This window comes from Molothrus aeneus, chromosome 13 (genome assembly GCF_037042795.1).
Source record: "Molothrus aeneus isolate 106 chromosome 13, BPBGC_Maene_1.0, whole genome shotgun sequence".
Lineage (NCBI taxonomy): Eukaryota > Metazoa > Chordata > Aves > Passeriformes > Icteridae > Molothrus > Molothrus aeneus.
This window is the reverse complement of record NC_089658.1, coordinates 19,223,132-19,241,005: the sequence shown is the minus strand read 5'-3', so window position 1 is coordinate 19,241,005 and position 17,874 is coordinate 19,223,132. Positions and strand designations below refer to the sequence as shown.

Here is a 17,874-nt window from a genome sequence, read left to right as displayed (position 1 = left end):
CCAGGGAAACATTCCCAGCTCGGCTCCAGACCAGAGCCCTGTCCTCTTTCCCCTCCCCTTTTCCACCTCAGCAAACCCTCTCTGGTTCAGCCTGCAGAGCCTGGCCATGGGTGCTCCTCATGCCCCAGCAGCTGGCACTGGGAGCAGAGAGGGCATTCCCAGTCATTCACTGGTGTGATGCTGACCCTCCTGGCACCCCTCACCTCCTCACAGGGTGGGCAAGCCAAATATTTCTCTTTTTTTTGTCTGTTTGCTTTTGTTTTACACTTAAACCCAGTATTTAGTGGCTGCCTGCACTCAGAGACAGCCACCAACTCGTCAGGAAATCCTCTGGACACTTGGATAGGAGCAGCAGTTAAAAAATACTCTGGAGTCAGGAAACAGAACATTCAGTAACCCAAAAATAGAGATATAAAATACTTGCTTTAAGGCTGTGTACAGTATAACTGAAGGTAAACCTGGAAATTGCTCAGCAACAAAAGAAACAATTAAGAAAATTCCTTAACGCGGCGGTGAGGGAAAGGCAGCCAACAAACACCCTGATTTTGTTGATGCTTCTAGGAAACAGTTGGAGTAGAACAGGATCTGGATAAGCTGGGAGTCCAAAGGTGGAGATCCTGGTGTGGGAAGAGCCCCTGGGGTGCTGCAGGGCTCACTGGGCTCCCTGGGCTCGCCGCTCCTCCAGCATCCTGCACACCCACATGGACACCACCTCAGCATTGCCGTCGTTGTACTGCACCACGAAGGGGTGGCCCTGCAAGGGGACAGCCAGGGTCAGCCAGGACAGACACACAGCCCTTCTGCAGCACAAAGCCCCTGCAGCATCCCACGCTTACAGCCACAGCAGGGCCATAAAGCACCGGCTCAGAGCAGTGGATTTCCCTGCAGATCCGTGGTACCCACACAGCCTGTTCTGAGCAGGAAGAGGCAGCCCAGACTCCTTGGAAATGCTCTTTTTGGTTTTGTTATTCCATTTGCTCGTTGTGTTTTGAGCCAGCCCCTTTCCAGGACAGCTGAGCAGTCGCTGAATGGTGTTTGGGTAAAATGATAAACCAAAAAAACCCTGTTAATCTGCCCCTCTGCTTGTAAATGCATGTGATGTCCTAAAATTCACCTTTTTAACAAACAACCGTGCATCCTTCACATGCACTGACCTTCCAGAGCTTAAAGGGGATCCAGGAGAGCTGGAGAGGGACTGGACAAGGCAGGGAGTGACAGGATGAGGTGTTCTGCCCCAGCACTGGGGTGGTTTTGGGTAGAAAAGTGCAGGAATAAGATAAATGCTTTTATTTCCAACACAGCCTAGAAGCAGCTGTTTCACCTCTTCAGCAGAACAGCCAAGGACACCAGAGAGAAGCAGCAGAGAACACTCAGGAGGCACAGACAGGGCAAAGCAGATGCTCTGGGGCAGCCAAACCCAAATACTCCAGCCAGTCCCTTCCCCTTTAGGATGGAGAGACCCCGCAGCCAGAGCCCCCTCACCCCCAGGATTTCCCTCCATTTAGGCTGCTCCAAATGAAATATCAGCTCTGAAACCTCAGATGCCAGGTTTTTAAATATTCAGCCTTAGAAACACCTGGAACTCATCACAGCCAGCAGGAGAGAGGTAGAAAATCCAGCACCAAAGTGGTTTTTCTTACTGGCCTGGTACTGGTGTGCTGTGCCCTGGCTCAGTGGGATGCACTGGGAATCCTACAGGGAGTGGGAAGTGGCTGCTGCAGAGCCTGGAGCTGGAAAGATCAGGCAGGACAGGGCCAGGGCTGGCCCCCAGTGAGTGTCAGGCAGCCTAATTTTGTGTGTCAAGCCTGAAAATGAGATAAACAATGACAAACCAGGCTTTTTAAATGAACTTGTCTCTTCTGGTTCTCTTGATAAAGGGTACATTTCTCGAGGTGCAGTGTCCCACCAGACAGGTTTAACTCTTTCACAGGGCAGCTCCTGGCAGAGGGGGAGGTGAAGGATTTAAATACCTGACAGGAAATTAAAAGGGCAGTGCCCCCCTGAACACAGAGCCCTGGTAATTCCAACTCAGTGCTCACCAACCATCAATCATTTAGCCCAGTCAATTAAATCCCCATTATTCAAGGGTAAAAGTTCCATCATTTTATCTACCCCTAAAATTCAGCAATTTGCTTCCATGGCCTTCTCCTCTGGCCTATAAAAAAATCTTTGTTTCTGACAATAACCCACCCTGAGCTTACTGCCACAGAGCTTGCATGGCATCCTGAGCAGGGCTGCAGGTGCATGGGCCTTTTCCAGCTCCAAGTGCCCACCTGGAGAGTGCAGCTCTGCTCCAGGTGGATGAAATTCCCTCTGGGACACAAAATAATCACCCACAGCTCCGAATCCCTTCAGCTCTTCAGTCTAAAGCACAGGGAACAGCTTCCACTGCCTCTCACACACAAATCCAGGGAAGAGCAGAGCTTCAGGAAAGCCTCTCCCACCAACAGGACCCTCTGGCCATAAAATGTTTGTGTTTGGAGAGCACCAGGGAGGCTCAGACCAATGCCAAAGGACAGGCAGACCATCAACAGTGCCCCTCATGCAATGCCTGGGATCCCAGGCACAAAAGGTGTCAGTGTTTATGTCAGACTGCTCTAAAGGTCCATGGAACAGGCAGCTACCAGCCTGGAATGGTGACAAAGGACACTTCCAGAGTGAAATGCCACTCAGCCACAGATTTCCTTGGAAACCCCCAAAAATGAGAGATTTTCCTCCCCAGGGTGGTGCTCCCTGGGGCCCAGAACATGGCAGGAGCCTGGATCCAAATGGTGGGAGAACATGAGATCTAACCCACTCCAGCACCTCCTTATATTTTTTTCCCCTGGCACAGTTAGAGGCTGACTGGGGAGGGCAGCAAATTAAAAATGATAATAAAATTCCTCATGCTTATGCAAGGAAGGTTGGGAAATGAGTGGCACTGCACTGCTTGCAGTGGTGCCACCCTTCTACCATTCCTTTTTCCAGGAACCCTCCCAGCCTGAACTCCATTTATCACCAAGCAGCACAGACAAACCATGCCTTCCATTTAAAAAAATTCTGAACTCAACGCCACAAAAAACCACAATAAAAAAGATCCCAACTGTTGCAGCCACAGCCTATGAAGACAATGGCCTTGTCCTCAGACAGCATTTCAAATACAGTTTATTAGTGTGTGATATGAAAAGGGTATTTTTATTGCATGATATAATGCAATGGGACCTTGGGCGCTCTGCAGAAGGACCTTGCACTCAGAAGTGTAATGAACCCATAGTCCAAAAAACATTATACTGTACATTAACCTATCATTAATGGCACATTAGGGCTGGGGGCACTGCACGCTCGCTGGGCAGGGCTCCATCAGGACAGTGTGCAGGAAACCACAGCCTTCCCAGGCTTAAAACAAATAGAGAAAATAAATATTACTGCTGGCTGCAGGCTGCTCTGAGGGAAGCTCACTCGCTGCTTAACTTGCAGCTTTTTAGAGGGGGGATCAGGAAGATGGAGCAGTTTATTGGGTGGTCTTGGCATGCCCTGAATGCATCAGATGCAGCTTTTCCTGCACAAAACACAGCAGCACCTGGGAAGAACAGAGTGTAAGCTGGAAGCCTGCTCCCCTTCCCTGCCATTCCCTAATTCCTCCCTGGCAGCAGGAGTTGGGAATGGGAAGAGCAGCCTCTGACCCAGCTCTCTGTTGGACACCTGGGATCTGTTTTTCCCCGTTTCACCTGAGCAGAATTCCAGCCCCTGAGCAGAATTCCAGCCCTGCCAGCACCAACTCCATGTGAAACATGAGTAAAACACCAAATCCCTGCTGCTCCCAGAGCAGGTGGGATGTTCCAGGCCTTCCCCCACTCCAGGTGCTCTGTTCAAATGTTAAATCAGGAAAGCCTGGCTAGCAGCTCATCCCTCCAACTCCAAAGAATTCCAACTTGGCTGTCTAGCAGCACATCCCAGTTGGTTCTCCCATTGCTCCTGAGGTGCCTGTGCTGTGCATGGCTCTTGTACAAACTCAGGGTATGGATTTGATGGGAAATCCTGCCCATCCTCATGTTTAACGGGGTCAAGTCCCACCTCCAACAGGACAAACACAAAGCTCAGCTCTAGAGCTGTACCAGCTTCCCAGAATTCCTGGAAACACAAAGTGCTGAGTGACCCAAAGAGCTTCCCAGAATTCCTGGAAACACAAAGTGCTGAGTAACCCAAACACCCCGAACTGACCCCGGGTCCCCCTGCAGTGCCCTCAGCACGTGTCAGGATTTCATCACTCCAGCCCTGCCTCCAGTGTTGGAAGATTTTCCATCTCGAGCTGCTGCCTCCAAGGACAAGCCACACTAAAAGCTGCTCTAATTATCTGTGCCAGCTATCCACAGGATCCAACTGCGGCTCCCACAGCCAGGAATAGCAGCGAGGAATCCTCAGGCCAATTCTCTCACTGCAGACTCCCAAAACATGGCTAATTCACAGGCACAGAAGGTGGCAGGGCATCCTCAGGGGATGCTCCACGCAGCTTCTGAGGCCTGAGTGGGGTGAGAACTCTGAAGGCAGAGCACAGGTGAATCCACAGAGACACAGAACATTCCTATGGGTGAAAGGGCCCTGCAGGACACTATTCCAGTGTGATCCAGCTGCTCCATCTCTTGTTTTCCTTTTGAAATTTTGGGATTTTTAAAACCCTTTTAAGGGAAGTGTGAGCACCTGAAGTGCTTGGAACAGCAGGGACTGGGAGGCTCAGTCTGTGCGTCTGCCAAGAGTGTCCCCAGTGTCCCAAAGCTGCAGCAAGGTCAGCTGCAGCCTCCTTGTCTCTTCCAAACGGGATTGCAGATCACAGATTGAGCTTAACCCTAAAACTGCAGCTCCTCCTTGGGACTGTGCCTGATCTGGGAGCGAGGTTTGCTGGCCCAGTTCTCTCTCACTGTTCTGTCCTCAGACTATTGAGGGCAAGGACTGTGCTCACTGCACCAGAGAGGCTCCAGCACCCCAGAGCTGTGCTCAGCTGGGCACTGGAGACAAAGCCCCAGAGCAGGGGGTGAAACCATGGCACCACAGAACCATGGCATCCCCCACTCATGGGCTGGAAGGACCTTAACACCCACCCATTCCTCCTCCTCCCACACCTGCCACCAGCCCAGGCTGCTCCCATCCAACCCTGGGCCCTCCCAGCATGGACCAGTGGCGTTTTCTGGCTGGAGATGAGGCAGGAACAGGAACACATCCATAGGGAAAACCAAGTCTGGTTATTTTCCTGCAAGTTTCTGCTCCTTCCTCTCTCCTCAGCTGAGAGCAGAGCCCAGCCTGCTGAGCAGCTCCACTCGGGAAGTGGGGAGTTTTGTTTGTTGCATGGCCTCCCTAACATACACTGTAATTAAAATGTTGATTACTAAACAGTTTAAATATATGACAGACAATGCAGTTAAAGCCTACAGTTAGGTCAATATGTGATTTAGATTTGCCATTTAAAAACTCTCATTTAAATTTTGCATACATTAATCACTACCATACTTCAATGTTCTGATATCCACCTGACTACACTATTAAAATAAAACTTGCTGCCCCAGGGAAATCCTACTTATTCTTAATTGTTTCGAGGCTTTGATGGGCTTTTAATCTAAGATTAATTTATGCAATTTTAAATAACTCTTCTTATGATTAATAAGCTTGAAAATTAAAAGGAGTCTAAAGCAATTATAATGAGCATTTGGTCATAACCTCATTAGGAGAAGGAGTGAAGGATACAGCTCTGGAATTCTTACAAGACTACAATTTAAGGTTACTTTCAGAGGAGTCAAACATAGTACTTGCAATTGCAAAGGCAGATTAGCCTAGGTCAGCCTTAGAACTATGGCTACCTAGATTAGCACACTAATGATTTTATCCCTCTGATGATATGTGAGACAGTGAAAAGATGGTGCAAAACAAAGATAAATGGATAACACAACTAAGCACTGAAGCCCTGGGGTTATATTTCTTCCTTTTTTTTTTTTTTAAAGAAGTACTTTTTTCCCCTATTATTTGTTTGTAGATTGACTTTCACCAATGCATTTCTCCTTTTTATATGATAAAGTTAATTGCAAACGATTTTCAGCTGGTTTAGTTTTGTTGAGGCACCAAAACTCTCCTGGAATTTACAGAATTTGTATTCAAATAACAACAGTCCCCAGGCTTGATGGATGGACCAAGAGGAAAAACACCTTAACTTTGACCTCAACACCTTAACCTGAACAGCAACTGTCTACGCACCTCACCCAAATTACCATTTTTAAACAGCAACACAGATTCTTTATTATGATTAAAATATTATTTTCCCAGGCTTTGGACAGCTGGTGACCCCAAAACAGAGCTCAGAGACCCCTCGTGCACTTGACTGATGTGTCCAAGCTGGCAACTCATCAGCAGACAAAGGGTCAAGAGGGAATTTTTCAGGTGAGAACAGCAGGAATTGGAGCAGCTCCACTCCCCAGCTGGCCCTGGCTTCAAACCCCTCACCCCCTCCTCCTGCAGGACCCTGGGTCTGTATTTGCTCCCTTCCTGTGGCAAAGACTGGTCTGAAATTTACTACAGGGTTTAGGGTTTGGCTGTGGCACAGAGGAATCTATTTGCCCATCTGCAGACCATTCTTTCCACAGCAGCTTTGCTTTTGATATTAGTTGTTAAAGCAGAAACTGTCCTTGGCACTCCTCGCGCTGCTCGGCTAAAAACAAGCCAGCTCCCAGCAAAGGTATTTCACTTTTTGTGTTATGACTCTTAAAAACTCTTAAAACAAACTAAAGCAACCGAAATCTAACTGGAGTTTACTTCTGCAAGTGCTGCTGAGGTTAAGGAGAGCTGCAGAGGAGGAATGGGGAGAGTGGCCCAAGGCTGATGGAGTCTGTCAACATTAGCAAGCTGTCGACAACAGAAGCAGCTCTGCTGAGTGAAACGCTCGGTGCAACATTTTGGGGATGGAAGAGCTTTGACTTTTGCCCAGCTCTGGTCTGGTTTGTGGCCTCAGTGCCCATTAGTAGCTGGAGCTCATTAGGTGTGTGCCTGGAGCACATCTTCTGGTGGGGCTTCATTTGAAATCGAGGCAGTTCGTGAGCTTCAAGACCTGGCTGTGATGAGAACGAGGGAGTGGGGGCTCAGAAAGAGCAGAGATTCACACCAGAAAGGCACACCTGACCTCAACTCTGGTGGAGCTGCACCTGCAGAAGTGTCCTCAGCTCCTGCACAGGAATGGTCTCAGTGACACCAAACAGAGCTCCTCAGGAATTCAAAGCTGACACAGAATTTCCCTCAAACAAGGACTAAGTGCTCCCCTAGACTCAGGGGGAAGGGTGAAGAAAACAACTGTTTTCCCCAAGTTTTTGTGCTGGGGAAAAAAAAAAATTGCTAAGCAAATTACTAAGCTGAAGTAAACTGAAACAATCTCCTAAATGTTTTTTACCCAAACCTTGGAGAAGAAAATGCTGTGTGCACACACGCACAAATAACAACAATTAACAAAAGCAAAAAAAAAACTCTGAAAATGATGTGGCTGGAAGCAAAAAGGGAGAATGGAACAGCTCGTACTTCGTTAGCATTTTTGTGATGAAGTTTCTGCAAATGAACAAGTTGTTTTTAGAAGTACCACTACGATCATCCTGCATTCCATGGCTGCACACTGCCTGCACGGAGTGCAAAATGACATCCCCGTGTTTGGCAGGCTCTGTGAAGGGACTCAGTAAAGTATTAAATGATGGAGGGGAAGGTGCTGCCAAATCCCCTTGTCTGAGGAGCAGAGAAAGCTCAGGTGTGAAACAATGCTGGAATAAACGCACAGAGCCCTGCTGAAAACACAGAGAGAGCAAAATACATCACTACTAGTTGGCTTGGGGAAAAAAAATAAATTCCTTTGAATCCCTCCCAAGGTCACTGAGCGAGGACCGAGGCCACCAGCACCATTTCCCTGCTCAGAGCTGTGTTTTAATCCAGGGGAGCCTTTCCCTGGTGGAAACCTGGCTGTCCCCAGCCCAGCAGGCACAGGCCCATCCCGATTTACAGCAGCTGAGTGTTTCCCCAACCTCTCCCATCAAATCCAAGCAGGCAGATGCCCATTGATGGGACAATGAACTTTTCCAGGGTTATATTTTGGGGTTTCAGCCTCAATAAAGCCACATGCTCCAAGCTCTGCCCCGGGTGGAAGCGCCAGCAGCCAGCTCCAGAGGGGAGGCTGCGGCTTAAAAAAAGGAAAATAAATAAAAAAGAAATCATGTTTAATTTAAAAATTAGAAACTGGAGCAGGCTGTGAGCACAGAGGTTGATTGAAACAAAATTTAAATTCCTGTCAAGCCCATTTAAACACAGGGGCCCTTCATAGGCAATTAGCTGCTCCCTGTGAAGGCTGAGCGAGGCCGGGCCTGGTCACTGTGAGGAGCCGAGAAAAATTAACTAAAATCAGGCGCTATGAAATATTTAGCCTCCCAGTTTATCACCGGGGTTTGGAAGTGTAAACAAGACAAAAATCGATTCCTCGGTGCCCTCCAATCAATCCCCCAAAATGGCGAGGGCATCTGTTTCTGCTCAATTTTGTTTACTCTGGCAGATTTGCCTTAATTGCGGTTGTTTATCTCCCGTTGTCCCCGGGGCCCTAATCTCCCGATTACTAATACTTAACACTCATTTCACATCTAAAGCTACTTCTAATCCTCAACAGGTTTCTGGAGCTCTTAAAATGATGGAGGCCAGGGAGATTTCTCTTTGTGAGAGGAGCATTTTGCGACCTGCAACCAGCTGGGCCCAATCGTCACCAGGGATGGCGGCAACAAAGGTGCTAAAAGGCTCTTTCACAAACTCTGCCTCTCCGCCGGGAATGCCACCGAGAAAAAAAGGCCTTTGATGGGGAAAAAAGGGAAAAAAACCACCCTGAACAAGGGGGCTCTAACAGTCCAGCCAAATAAAGTTACTGTCATAATCAAGCGCTGTCAATCACAATGAAAATCCAATTAAAAAATCTTTCAGCACGGCCCCTCTTCAGGAGAAAAATGTCCCCTATTTATATGCGGGGTTTTTTTTCCTTTTTTTTTTTTTGTCAACTGCACAAATTAGAAAGTCGTATTAATTGATTTTTTACTACTTTAGGCCCTGATCCTCCAGCAGAATTTCTGCGGATGGAAGAATCAAGCGGCACAAATCTGATTAAGGGATTTGAGGCATAATGCACACAGGTCACTAAGAAGCCATATCTCTATCTCCTGCTTTATACTCTGCTTATTCATAGGCAATTATTACTCTTATTTAATACTGCAGGAGTGTCCTGAGGTGCTAATTGGACTAGAGACCCACATGTAGCTGGTAGTGCACAAGCACCAGCCATTTTAATCTATGCAGAGTGTCTGAATAGATTTAAAATGCCAGTTTCACTACACAAATAAAAATCGTATGTGGATTTCAACAGTTGCCTGTTAGAGCAAATTCCTTGATGGATTTGGAATGAATAGAAAGGACAGTATTCTGGGATTTAAAGATAGGGGTCTTATTTTGGAACTGCTAGCATTTTTGTTTTCCTCAATTTTTCAAAATAAATACATAAGGAAGACAGCTGAAATCAAGTATCAACAAGGCAAATGCACAATTTCTCAATATCCAGTAATTGAAAGATTTGCAATTCTGCTACCAAAATGAGTGAGATGTAAATATTTGTCCCTGTGCCTGGAGAACTACTGAACAACCAGCAGTGCCAAATGAAACATTTGCTCAAATTAAACTGCAAAGCCCAGGAGACTCAAGTAACCAAAAAATATGAACTGTATCCCTCTAAGCTGTTGCCAATTCGTTTTTGTCCAATTTCCTTAGATTTTCAACACCTTTGAGCCTACTCGAGTTACTCCTTTTCACATTTCACAGGGAAGTGCTGCTGTTTTGTGCAGCTCTATGGCATGGTAGGAGGGGAATATTCCCATTTATTCCCAGATATTATTCCCAGATATTCCCATTTGCTGGGGGAACTGGGTGATCCCATGGCAATGGGTGCAGCAGGCAGGGAATGAAGGCACCACCCCATAACCTGTCACCATCCTGCTCTTGGGTGGTTGCTGGATTTAGTGACACTGATAGAATGGATGTCTCCATTTCAAGAGCTGATTTCTCAAGTGGCACAGATGAACTCACACCCCAAAGGACAGAGATGGCTTTCCCCCCGCTTTTTTTTTTTTGAAAGACAGAAGGGGAAATATCCCTGACCCACCTCTCCCAATTTCAGCTCAGTGAGGAATGCTGCCACCTGAAGAAACACAGATTTTTTTCCTCTTAAGCTACCTTGGGCAAGGAAGATACTGAGCACGCAGTGACAGGAGCATCCTGAGCTCTGCTGTGAAATCCTTGCTTCAATATAAATTCTGATTTGTCTTCAGTGTATCCAAGATTTGATCCAGAACTCTTCGTCCACTGCATGTCTGAACTGAGAGACTGAAGACCCAGTTCATTATTTACCACATATATTTCATGATTGAACTGGCTGATCCTAAAAATTCTTTCCCAACCTACACAATTCTATGTTTACAACAGCTAAAATACTTGGCTCTGTATTTTTTTTTCCTTGAGAAACCAGGAGAGAGCCCTTTCCTTCACATCTGCTTGTGTTTGGTGTCTGTCAGAACTTCCCCTTGTCATGGAGTGAATAACTGGGATCGTTGTGACAGAGGAGAGGCTGCACATCTGCAAACAAAGCCATTCATCACAGCTCCAAGCACAGACAATTCTATCAGCCCTGATGGGAGATCCTGCACCAGCCCAGGATAAAACAAAGTAGCCAAAGAGGGAAAATTCTTGGCTCCCTGTGATTCAGCAAGGGTGCCCAAACATCTGGATAGGTGCACACAACAAGCATGGATCTCTGTGTCTGTGCACAGGGAAGTGCTGAGAGCCCTCTGGTCCATCCCAAAAACCATCATCATCCAAACCCCAGCCCTGGCTCCTCACTGATACCACTGGGGGAAAGCCCTTAATTGACAAACCTAAGCACCAGTGTTTTATTGGCTTTATTCTGGGGCTTTAGATGAAAATCCAGGCAGGATTATGCTGATCCTCCATTTGTTTGTTTAAACCATAAAAGTGCTTCCTGAGAGCTGAAAGCAGGGGTTTAACACAACTAACTTGCAAATATGTTTAGCTACTGTGCAGACCCTCTGAAATAAAGCTACATAAAATATAGCTACTTAAAATCCAGCTACGTAAAACCTTACATTTTTAATTTCATCTTGTGGGAGATGTGGGAACAGGCAGCCAGAATGCATTTCTGAGTCTCTAATATCTTGACACGTCTTAAGATATTTAAATATACAAGCTAACTGTTTATCTGGGAAAAAATACCCATTACAGCCAATAAAATCAGGGTGCCTGGTCCAGAGCCATTCCTGGAATGGGGAGGGGGATTGCTGGATGCATAGGAATGGGAAATTTCAAAATTGTATTAGGCATTGAAATAAATAAAATACCAAAGGAGAACAGGTTTTCCAGCATGTCAGTGGCTTTGACACAGATGATGTAGAATTTATCACACAATGTTTAAATTGATACAATTTAAATTGATAATATATTAACATAAGAAGCACCAGTAATTTAAATTTTAAGAAGGAGACAAGCTCCTGGTTGTGCTGACAACTTGAAGAAGAATCATTAGATCTGTGCAAAAGTAATGGAGTGCAGGAGGTGACTGCATCATCTCCCTGCCCAATTTTTCCTTGAGAAACCCTAAAGGCTGTGCTTTGATGCCTCCACAGGAGAGCACAACAGAATAACTGCTCCATTCCTGACTTTTGGTGCTTCAAATACCATTTTTTACGTAAACACCTTTCGTTCCAATAACCATCACGGAGGAGTTCAGTGCTGCACTAACAACAAAAAACCCCTCACCAAGAGGCTCCAGCAATTCCAAAAAAAGCACCAACAATCTGCAGCAGCCGGGGCCAAGCTTGCAGCTAAAGAAGAGATTTTAAACAATTACCAAAGCAGGGCAGTGATATCATAAAGGCAATTTCTGCGCTAGCTTGTTTTCTGCAACTCTCCCTGCCTCTGAACAGCTAGAACAGATAATAACTATTAGTAAATCAAACTCCTGCAATATCCAGCTGTGCCTCCCCCATTTACATACAGATAGAATGGGTATATGTTTTTAATATGTATGCCAGGCGTAGTTTTACCACAGCTGAAGTGCACACTACAAAGGAGGAGGAGAATGGGAATGGAATCAGCATGAGATAATAAAGTGGCCTAGATAAAGTATTAGCCAGCGATTGATCTCAAACAGGGGATGCTGCTTCTCTCTGACCTGATTACTTACTATGCATAGATTCCATTAAATAGAGCTTAGGATGGAAAGCTTTGGGAAAATACCGTAAATACAGGCCCAGCCCCAGCCTGGCTGCTGCCCTGGACTCTGGGTTTAAACAGGAGTTAAACCTTCCCTGGGTTTAAACAGGAGTTAAACCTTCCCTGGGTTTAAACAGGAGTTAAACCTTCCCTGCCTTCAAACAGCAGTTAAACCTGTCCTGGCTTCAAACAGGACTTTAAACCTTCCCTGGGTTTAAACAGGAGTTAAACCTTCCCTGGCTTTAAACAAGACTTTAAACCATCCCTGGGTTTAAACAGGAGTTAAACCTTCCCTGGCTTTAAACAAGACTTTAAACCATCCCTGGGCTTAAACTGGAGTTAAACCTTCCCTGGCTTTAAACAAGACTTTAAACCTTCCCTGGGCTTAAACAGGAGTAAAAAATTTAAATTACTGATGTTTCTTACGTTGATACTTAATTTCATTTTAAAACAAATTTTAAATCGCTTAAAATAAATTTAGTTTAAGTTATTAAAATTAAAAAAAATTAAATGTGTCCATTTAAACATTGTGTGATAAATTGTATATCATCTCTGTCAAAGCCACTGACATACTGGAAAACCTTTGGTTCTCCTTTGGTATTTTATTTATTTCAATGCCTAATGCAATTTTGAAATTTCCTACTCCTATGCATCCAGCAATCCCCCTTCTCCATTCCAGCAGTGGCTCTGGACCAGGCACCCTGATTTTATTGGCTGTAATGGGTATTTTTTCCCAGACAAACAGTTAGTTTGTATATTTAAATATCTTAAGACACGTGTCAAGATGTTAAGAGACTCAGAAATGCATTCTGGCTGCCTGTTCCCACACCTCCCACAAGTACAACAAGGGAATTAAAAACAGGAACAGGAGTTTAAACCTTCCCTGGGTTTAAACAAGAATAGAAACCTTCCTGCAGCTGCCACAGCACAACTCCTGAATGAGCACTGCCCTGAGAGCCAGAAAAACTCTGTGTTTCTGGCAAAAAACGCAACAGCAAAGGGGGAAAATCTCTTTCTACAGAAGAATTGTTGAGATTTTCATGTTAGAAAGGGAGGGGAGAGACAGAGAGGAATGTGCTGTGCAGCCCTCCCTGTGATAATACAGGAATAGATTCATTTAATTGGCTCTCTGCCTTTCTCTTAAGAGGGAACAAACTGGAGATAAAAGAGCAGCATTTTAGAGCAAGTTCAGGATGACCACTGGTAAATTCTGAGGTTGTTCCTTTCCCTGAATGGACAATCTTTCTCTCATTACTTGGTGAAGTTCCTTATTTCACTGCTGTGGAAGAAGTCAGTTGATTTGATTATGTACATCCAGAAAAACCAATGGGATATCTTATTTTGGGCATGGCTGCAGGGAAGAAAGGGCAGTGAGTAAATAAATAATGAAATAAATAAGTACAGGAGCCTGATCCACCTGAACATAGACATCTGTGGTAATGAAAAACCTGCCTTCAAACAGGAATTTCACTCAGCCTCAGCTTTGGCCCTATTTCCTGACAAAATGAACATTTTGGGTTTTATAAAAAAGGGCTTTATGCATGACAGGCAGGGGAAATCCATCCCAGGACTCTGGTGGGGGTGCCAACCTGGCACTTCAGATATTGGCACTCAGCTCCTCAAATGCCCCTAAAATCCACTGATTTTCAGCAGAGGAGGGAAAGATTCATCTTCTGCTCCCTTCAACTTGCTTTCAGTACTTAGTTATCCTAAACTGGTCACAAACCAGTGACTCCCAGCACAGCTGTGTCTGCAGGTGAGGATGGGTGTGTGTGACACCTCCCATCATTGCTGGAACATTGCTTTTAATTAAAATAAACCAACCCCAACTGCAATAACAAGGTGAAACCCTGCTCTGGTTTAAATCAGTGAGAAGGTGACCTTGAAGATGCAGGGCTTCACTGCATCCCTCTGTGCATTCCTTCCATCCACCAGAGCCACGTGGCAATTTCAGCAAGATGGAATTAAAGGATGCAGTGGTGAGGAATTCCAGAATTCACAGGATTTTTGTGCCCAGGGAATGTGGCACTCAGTGCTCTGCTCAAGGTGAGGACTCCATGACCTTGGAGAGCTTCTCCAACCTCATTAATTCCACAATATTTAAAGTTTTGGTTTTTTTCCGGCCCCGTTTTCCAGAAACTATAAATTAATTTCTGCACACATATTTAGGCACAGATATGGTGTGTGCATATCTGTGTACACAGACACATAATGCTAATGTGTATATTCATATTGATTTCATAAATAAAGTGCTCCCTGAGAAGACTGAGAAAAAGCAAAAATACAAAGGGTTTGACTCCATAAATATATAATATATAAATAAAAAGAAACCTATAAACATATTATATAAATAATATCAATTATAAAACCATTAATTATTATTAATTATAATACAAGATAAAAGAAACCACAGTATATAATAATATAATTAATGTTATAGTTAATATAATTAATAATGAAGTATAATTAATAATTAATTATAATTATGTTTATATGTAATATTAAATAAAAGTATAAATATATAATATATAATATATATAATATTACATATATCCTCTATAATCTAAAGGAGTGAGCAGCTCCTGTTTTACTACTCGTTGTTGCAAGCTCATTTCTAACTGACTAAAAAGGAGGTGGGGAAAAAAAATGCATTAAATTGTTTAAAAAGTAGGAACGCTCCTTTTTTATTTTTTTTTTTTTTTCCCAGAGGCGCCGGAATTTCCAAATAATTTCACAAAACACCTCCTTTAAAGGGGCCCAGCACACTCCAGGGCATGTAGTTGGAAAGATAAATCTGTGCACTTCCCTGCTACTGCAGGCACTCACCCTTTGGCCTCATTTTTATGGCTCTACACCCTGGAGTGGTGTTATTGCTCACAACCATCCCCACGCACACTTCTGGGGGGCGCTGGGATCTGCAGATGTTTTATTTATAAGTGGCAGGCCTATTGCATCACCAAAATGTGCATTTGCAAGCAGAGAGAGGTTTTCTGAAAGCCCATTCCATTGTTTTAATAGCTGAGGCACCCAGCCATGGCAGAACAGAGCACGAGGTAAATGTGGCTGCAGCTCCAGAACCTGCTCCAAGTTTTCTCAGATGTGACTAACTGCAAGAATTCCCCAGCCATCAAAAGTTCATAAAAAAGACAAAAATTGGCCTTTGGTGGGAGAAAACCCAAAGTGGAGGGGCTCTGATAAACCTGAAGGTTTCATTTCAGTGAGATATTTAAGCAGGTGCCCAACTCCAAGTGCAGATTTGGTGGAGTCAATATCCCTAAAATGAGATTCACAGTTAAATACCTCCTAACCAGGAGAGAGACTGGTCTGGATTTGAGACACCTGCCCCTGGGCATCTTCACAGATTAGCCTTTAACTAGAGAACTGCTGCAGGAGAAAAACTTGTTTATTCTCACAGAAGCAATGAGAATATTCTCTTTCTTAGTAGCAAGAAATGAGAGGATGCACCAGTGTCCTGATCCTGTCCAAGTCCCTTACAATTATTCCAGTCTTCCAATTATCCCTGTATATTTCATGCACACATGTATGTTCATTTCAAATAAATATGTATATTGAAATGTATATTTCATTTCAAATAAATCATGATGATTTTAGAGAGGCTTTTGAGTTACAGCGAGCGGAATATAAAGGGAAGTAAGGAAACATTTTAAAATTAAAGGTGTTTGACACGAGCCAGAGGGGATTGGGAGTCTACATAAATTGCTGTATTTAGCAATAATTAATAACTGAAAAATGACAATTGCACAAGAAGTGGGCTCTGAGCTCAGATTTCAAGCCCTTCCATGGACACACCTCACCAAATATTCTCATTCTCCTGCAGCCAATCTGGTTTCCTTTTATATGACCATCACTGAAAACAGTGGCTCTTGCATTTCATTAAAATACACATTTTAACCCCACTCTCTGTTTTCAATCCTCACTTTTGGGAAGGTTCAGGCTGGCAAATGCTGACAAGAAGTGACCTACATTAAGCTGTAATCCCTGGACATCCAAACTGCAAGAAAATGTGTATCAAGCACCAAAATGGTTTTGACTGAACCTCGATAATGGCTGTGAAAGTTCTGAATTAACTCCCCAAATCACAAATGAAGGCAACAGCAAAATACCCACCAACTTCAGAACCACAATTCCACCCTTGCTTTGGGTGCAAATATGGAATTGCTGCACAAGCAGAAGAGTTTAGAGAGAAATACACTGAGCACACTGAAAAATGCAGGAAAAAAGAGATAAATTTCTATGTAAATAGAAATATTCACTGACAAATCCAAACTGAGGTTTCACTCACCATTAAATCTTCAGGTGCTGGCCTTTCCTTTGGCTGCTTCTTCATGCTGTGTCATAAAACAAAATGTTTGTATCAAAACAACTGCTTGTTTTGAAATGTTGAAAGATTGAATTGTATTTTATCCTTTTTATCACAGAGTGAAGAGTTCCAGTGTATTTCTTAAATTTAGCAGGTGCTGATGGAAGACAGGGTTCCTACCAGTAACCAAAATATTAATTTTGGGTTTTTCCTCCCTCCCAGCCTTCCCTTAGGGGGTGTAGGGCTCCACACTGTTTGTCACCATGAAAACTGTGTAAATACAGAGATCCCCAAAAACCTGGAGGTACAGAGAGCTGATTCCCATTTTTCCAATTGTATTTTATCCCTTTTATCACAGAGTGAAGAATTTCAGTGTATGGGGTTTCAGAATTTCAGTCATGGGGTTCCTAACAGTCCCCAAATATTAAGGGATTTTTTTGTCCCTCCCAGCCTTCCCTTATGGGATGTAGGGCTCCACACTGTTTGTAACCAAGAAAGGTGTGTAAATACAGAAACCCCTGAAAAACAGCAGGTATGTGGATCTGATTCCCCTTTTTTTCAATTGTACTTTATCCCTTTTATCACAGAGTGAAGAATTTCAGTGTATGAGACACAGGGCTCCTAACAGTAACCAAAATATTAATGGGATTTTCCTCCCTTCCAGCCTTCCCTTATGGGATGTAGGGCTCCACACCATGAAAGGTGGGGATTATGTATTTGTATATTTGATTTGTGTTTGAGTACGTATTTTTAAATCCACTTGTGTGGATTTCTGTATTTACACACCATTTTTTCTGGGGATTATGACACAGCTCAACACAAAGAATTATCCAAACAGGTGGGAAATCCAACTCCACCTCTGAACACGCAATACCCTGGGGTTCCTACCTTCACTTTCCCCCATTTATTTCCATTACCCTGCAGGGTGATAGTTCATTACACAGCATTAACCTGGTTATAGGATCATGTTTCTCATACAAACAGTCCTGCTTTTCCCTGCAACAGGTGCAATTAGCTCTGGAGGCCGTGCTTAGCTGCGTGAGGGAACACAATAACGTGGCACAGAGGTGACCACCAGGAGCTGCCTGTGGACTAATTGGACTCCATCCAAGCAGCCAGGCTTTATGGAGGGCCTGGCACAAAGTCTGGGATGCTGCTCACTTGACATCTCTCAGGGTTATTCCAAATTGATTGCTTAAATAAGATATAGTTGCTCCTTATTTGGTTTTTTTTGCTTGCTTTTCTTAAAG

General features: G+C 44.3%; 1 protein-coding gene across 1 annotated transcript in view; it reads right to left on the bottom strand.

The window, feature by feature from the left end:
* Window positions 1-542: 542 nt before the first annotated feature.
* The window catches only part of MAP2K5 (mitogen-activated protein kinase kinase 5), a 120,135-nt gene continuing 102,803 nt past the window's right edge, over window positions 543-17,874 (bottom strand). Inside the window, exons 21-22 of the mRNA XM_066558594.1 lie at window positions 16,607-16,652; window positions 543-754 (exon numbers count right to left, since the gene is read on the bottom strand). Coding sequence (XP_066414691.1) covers window positions 653-754; window positions 16,607-16,652 — 148 coding nt within the window. The 3' untranslated portion in view covers window positions 543-652. The remainder of the gene's footprint in view (window positions 755-16,606; window positions 16,653-17,874) is intronic.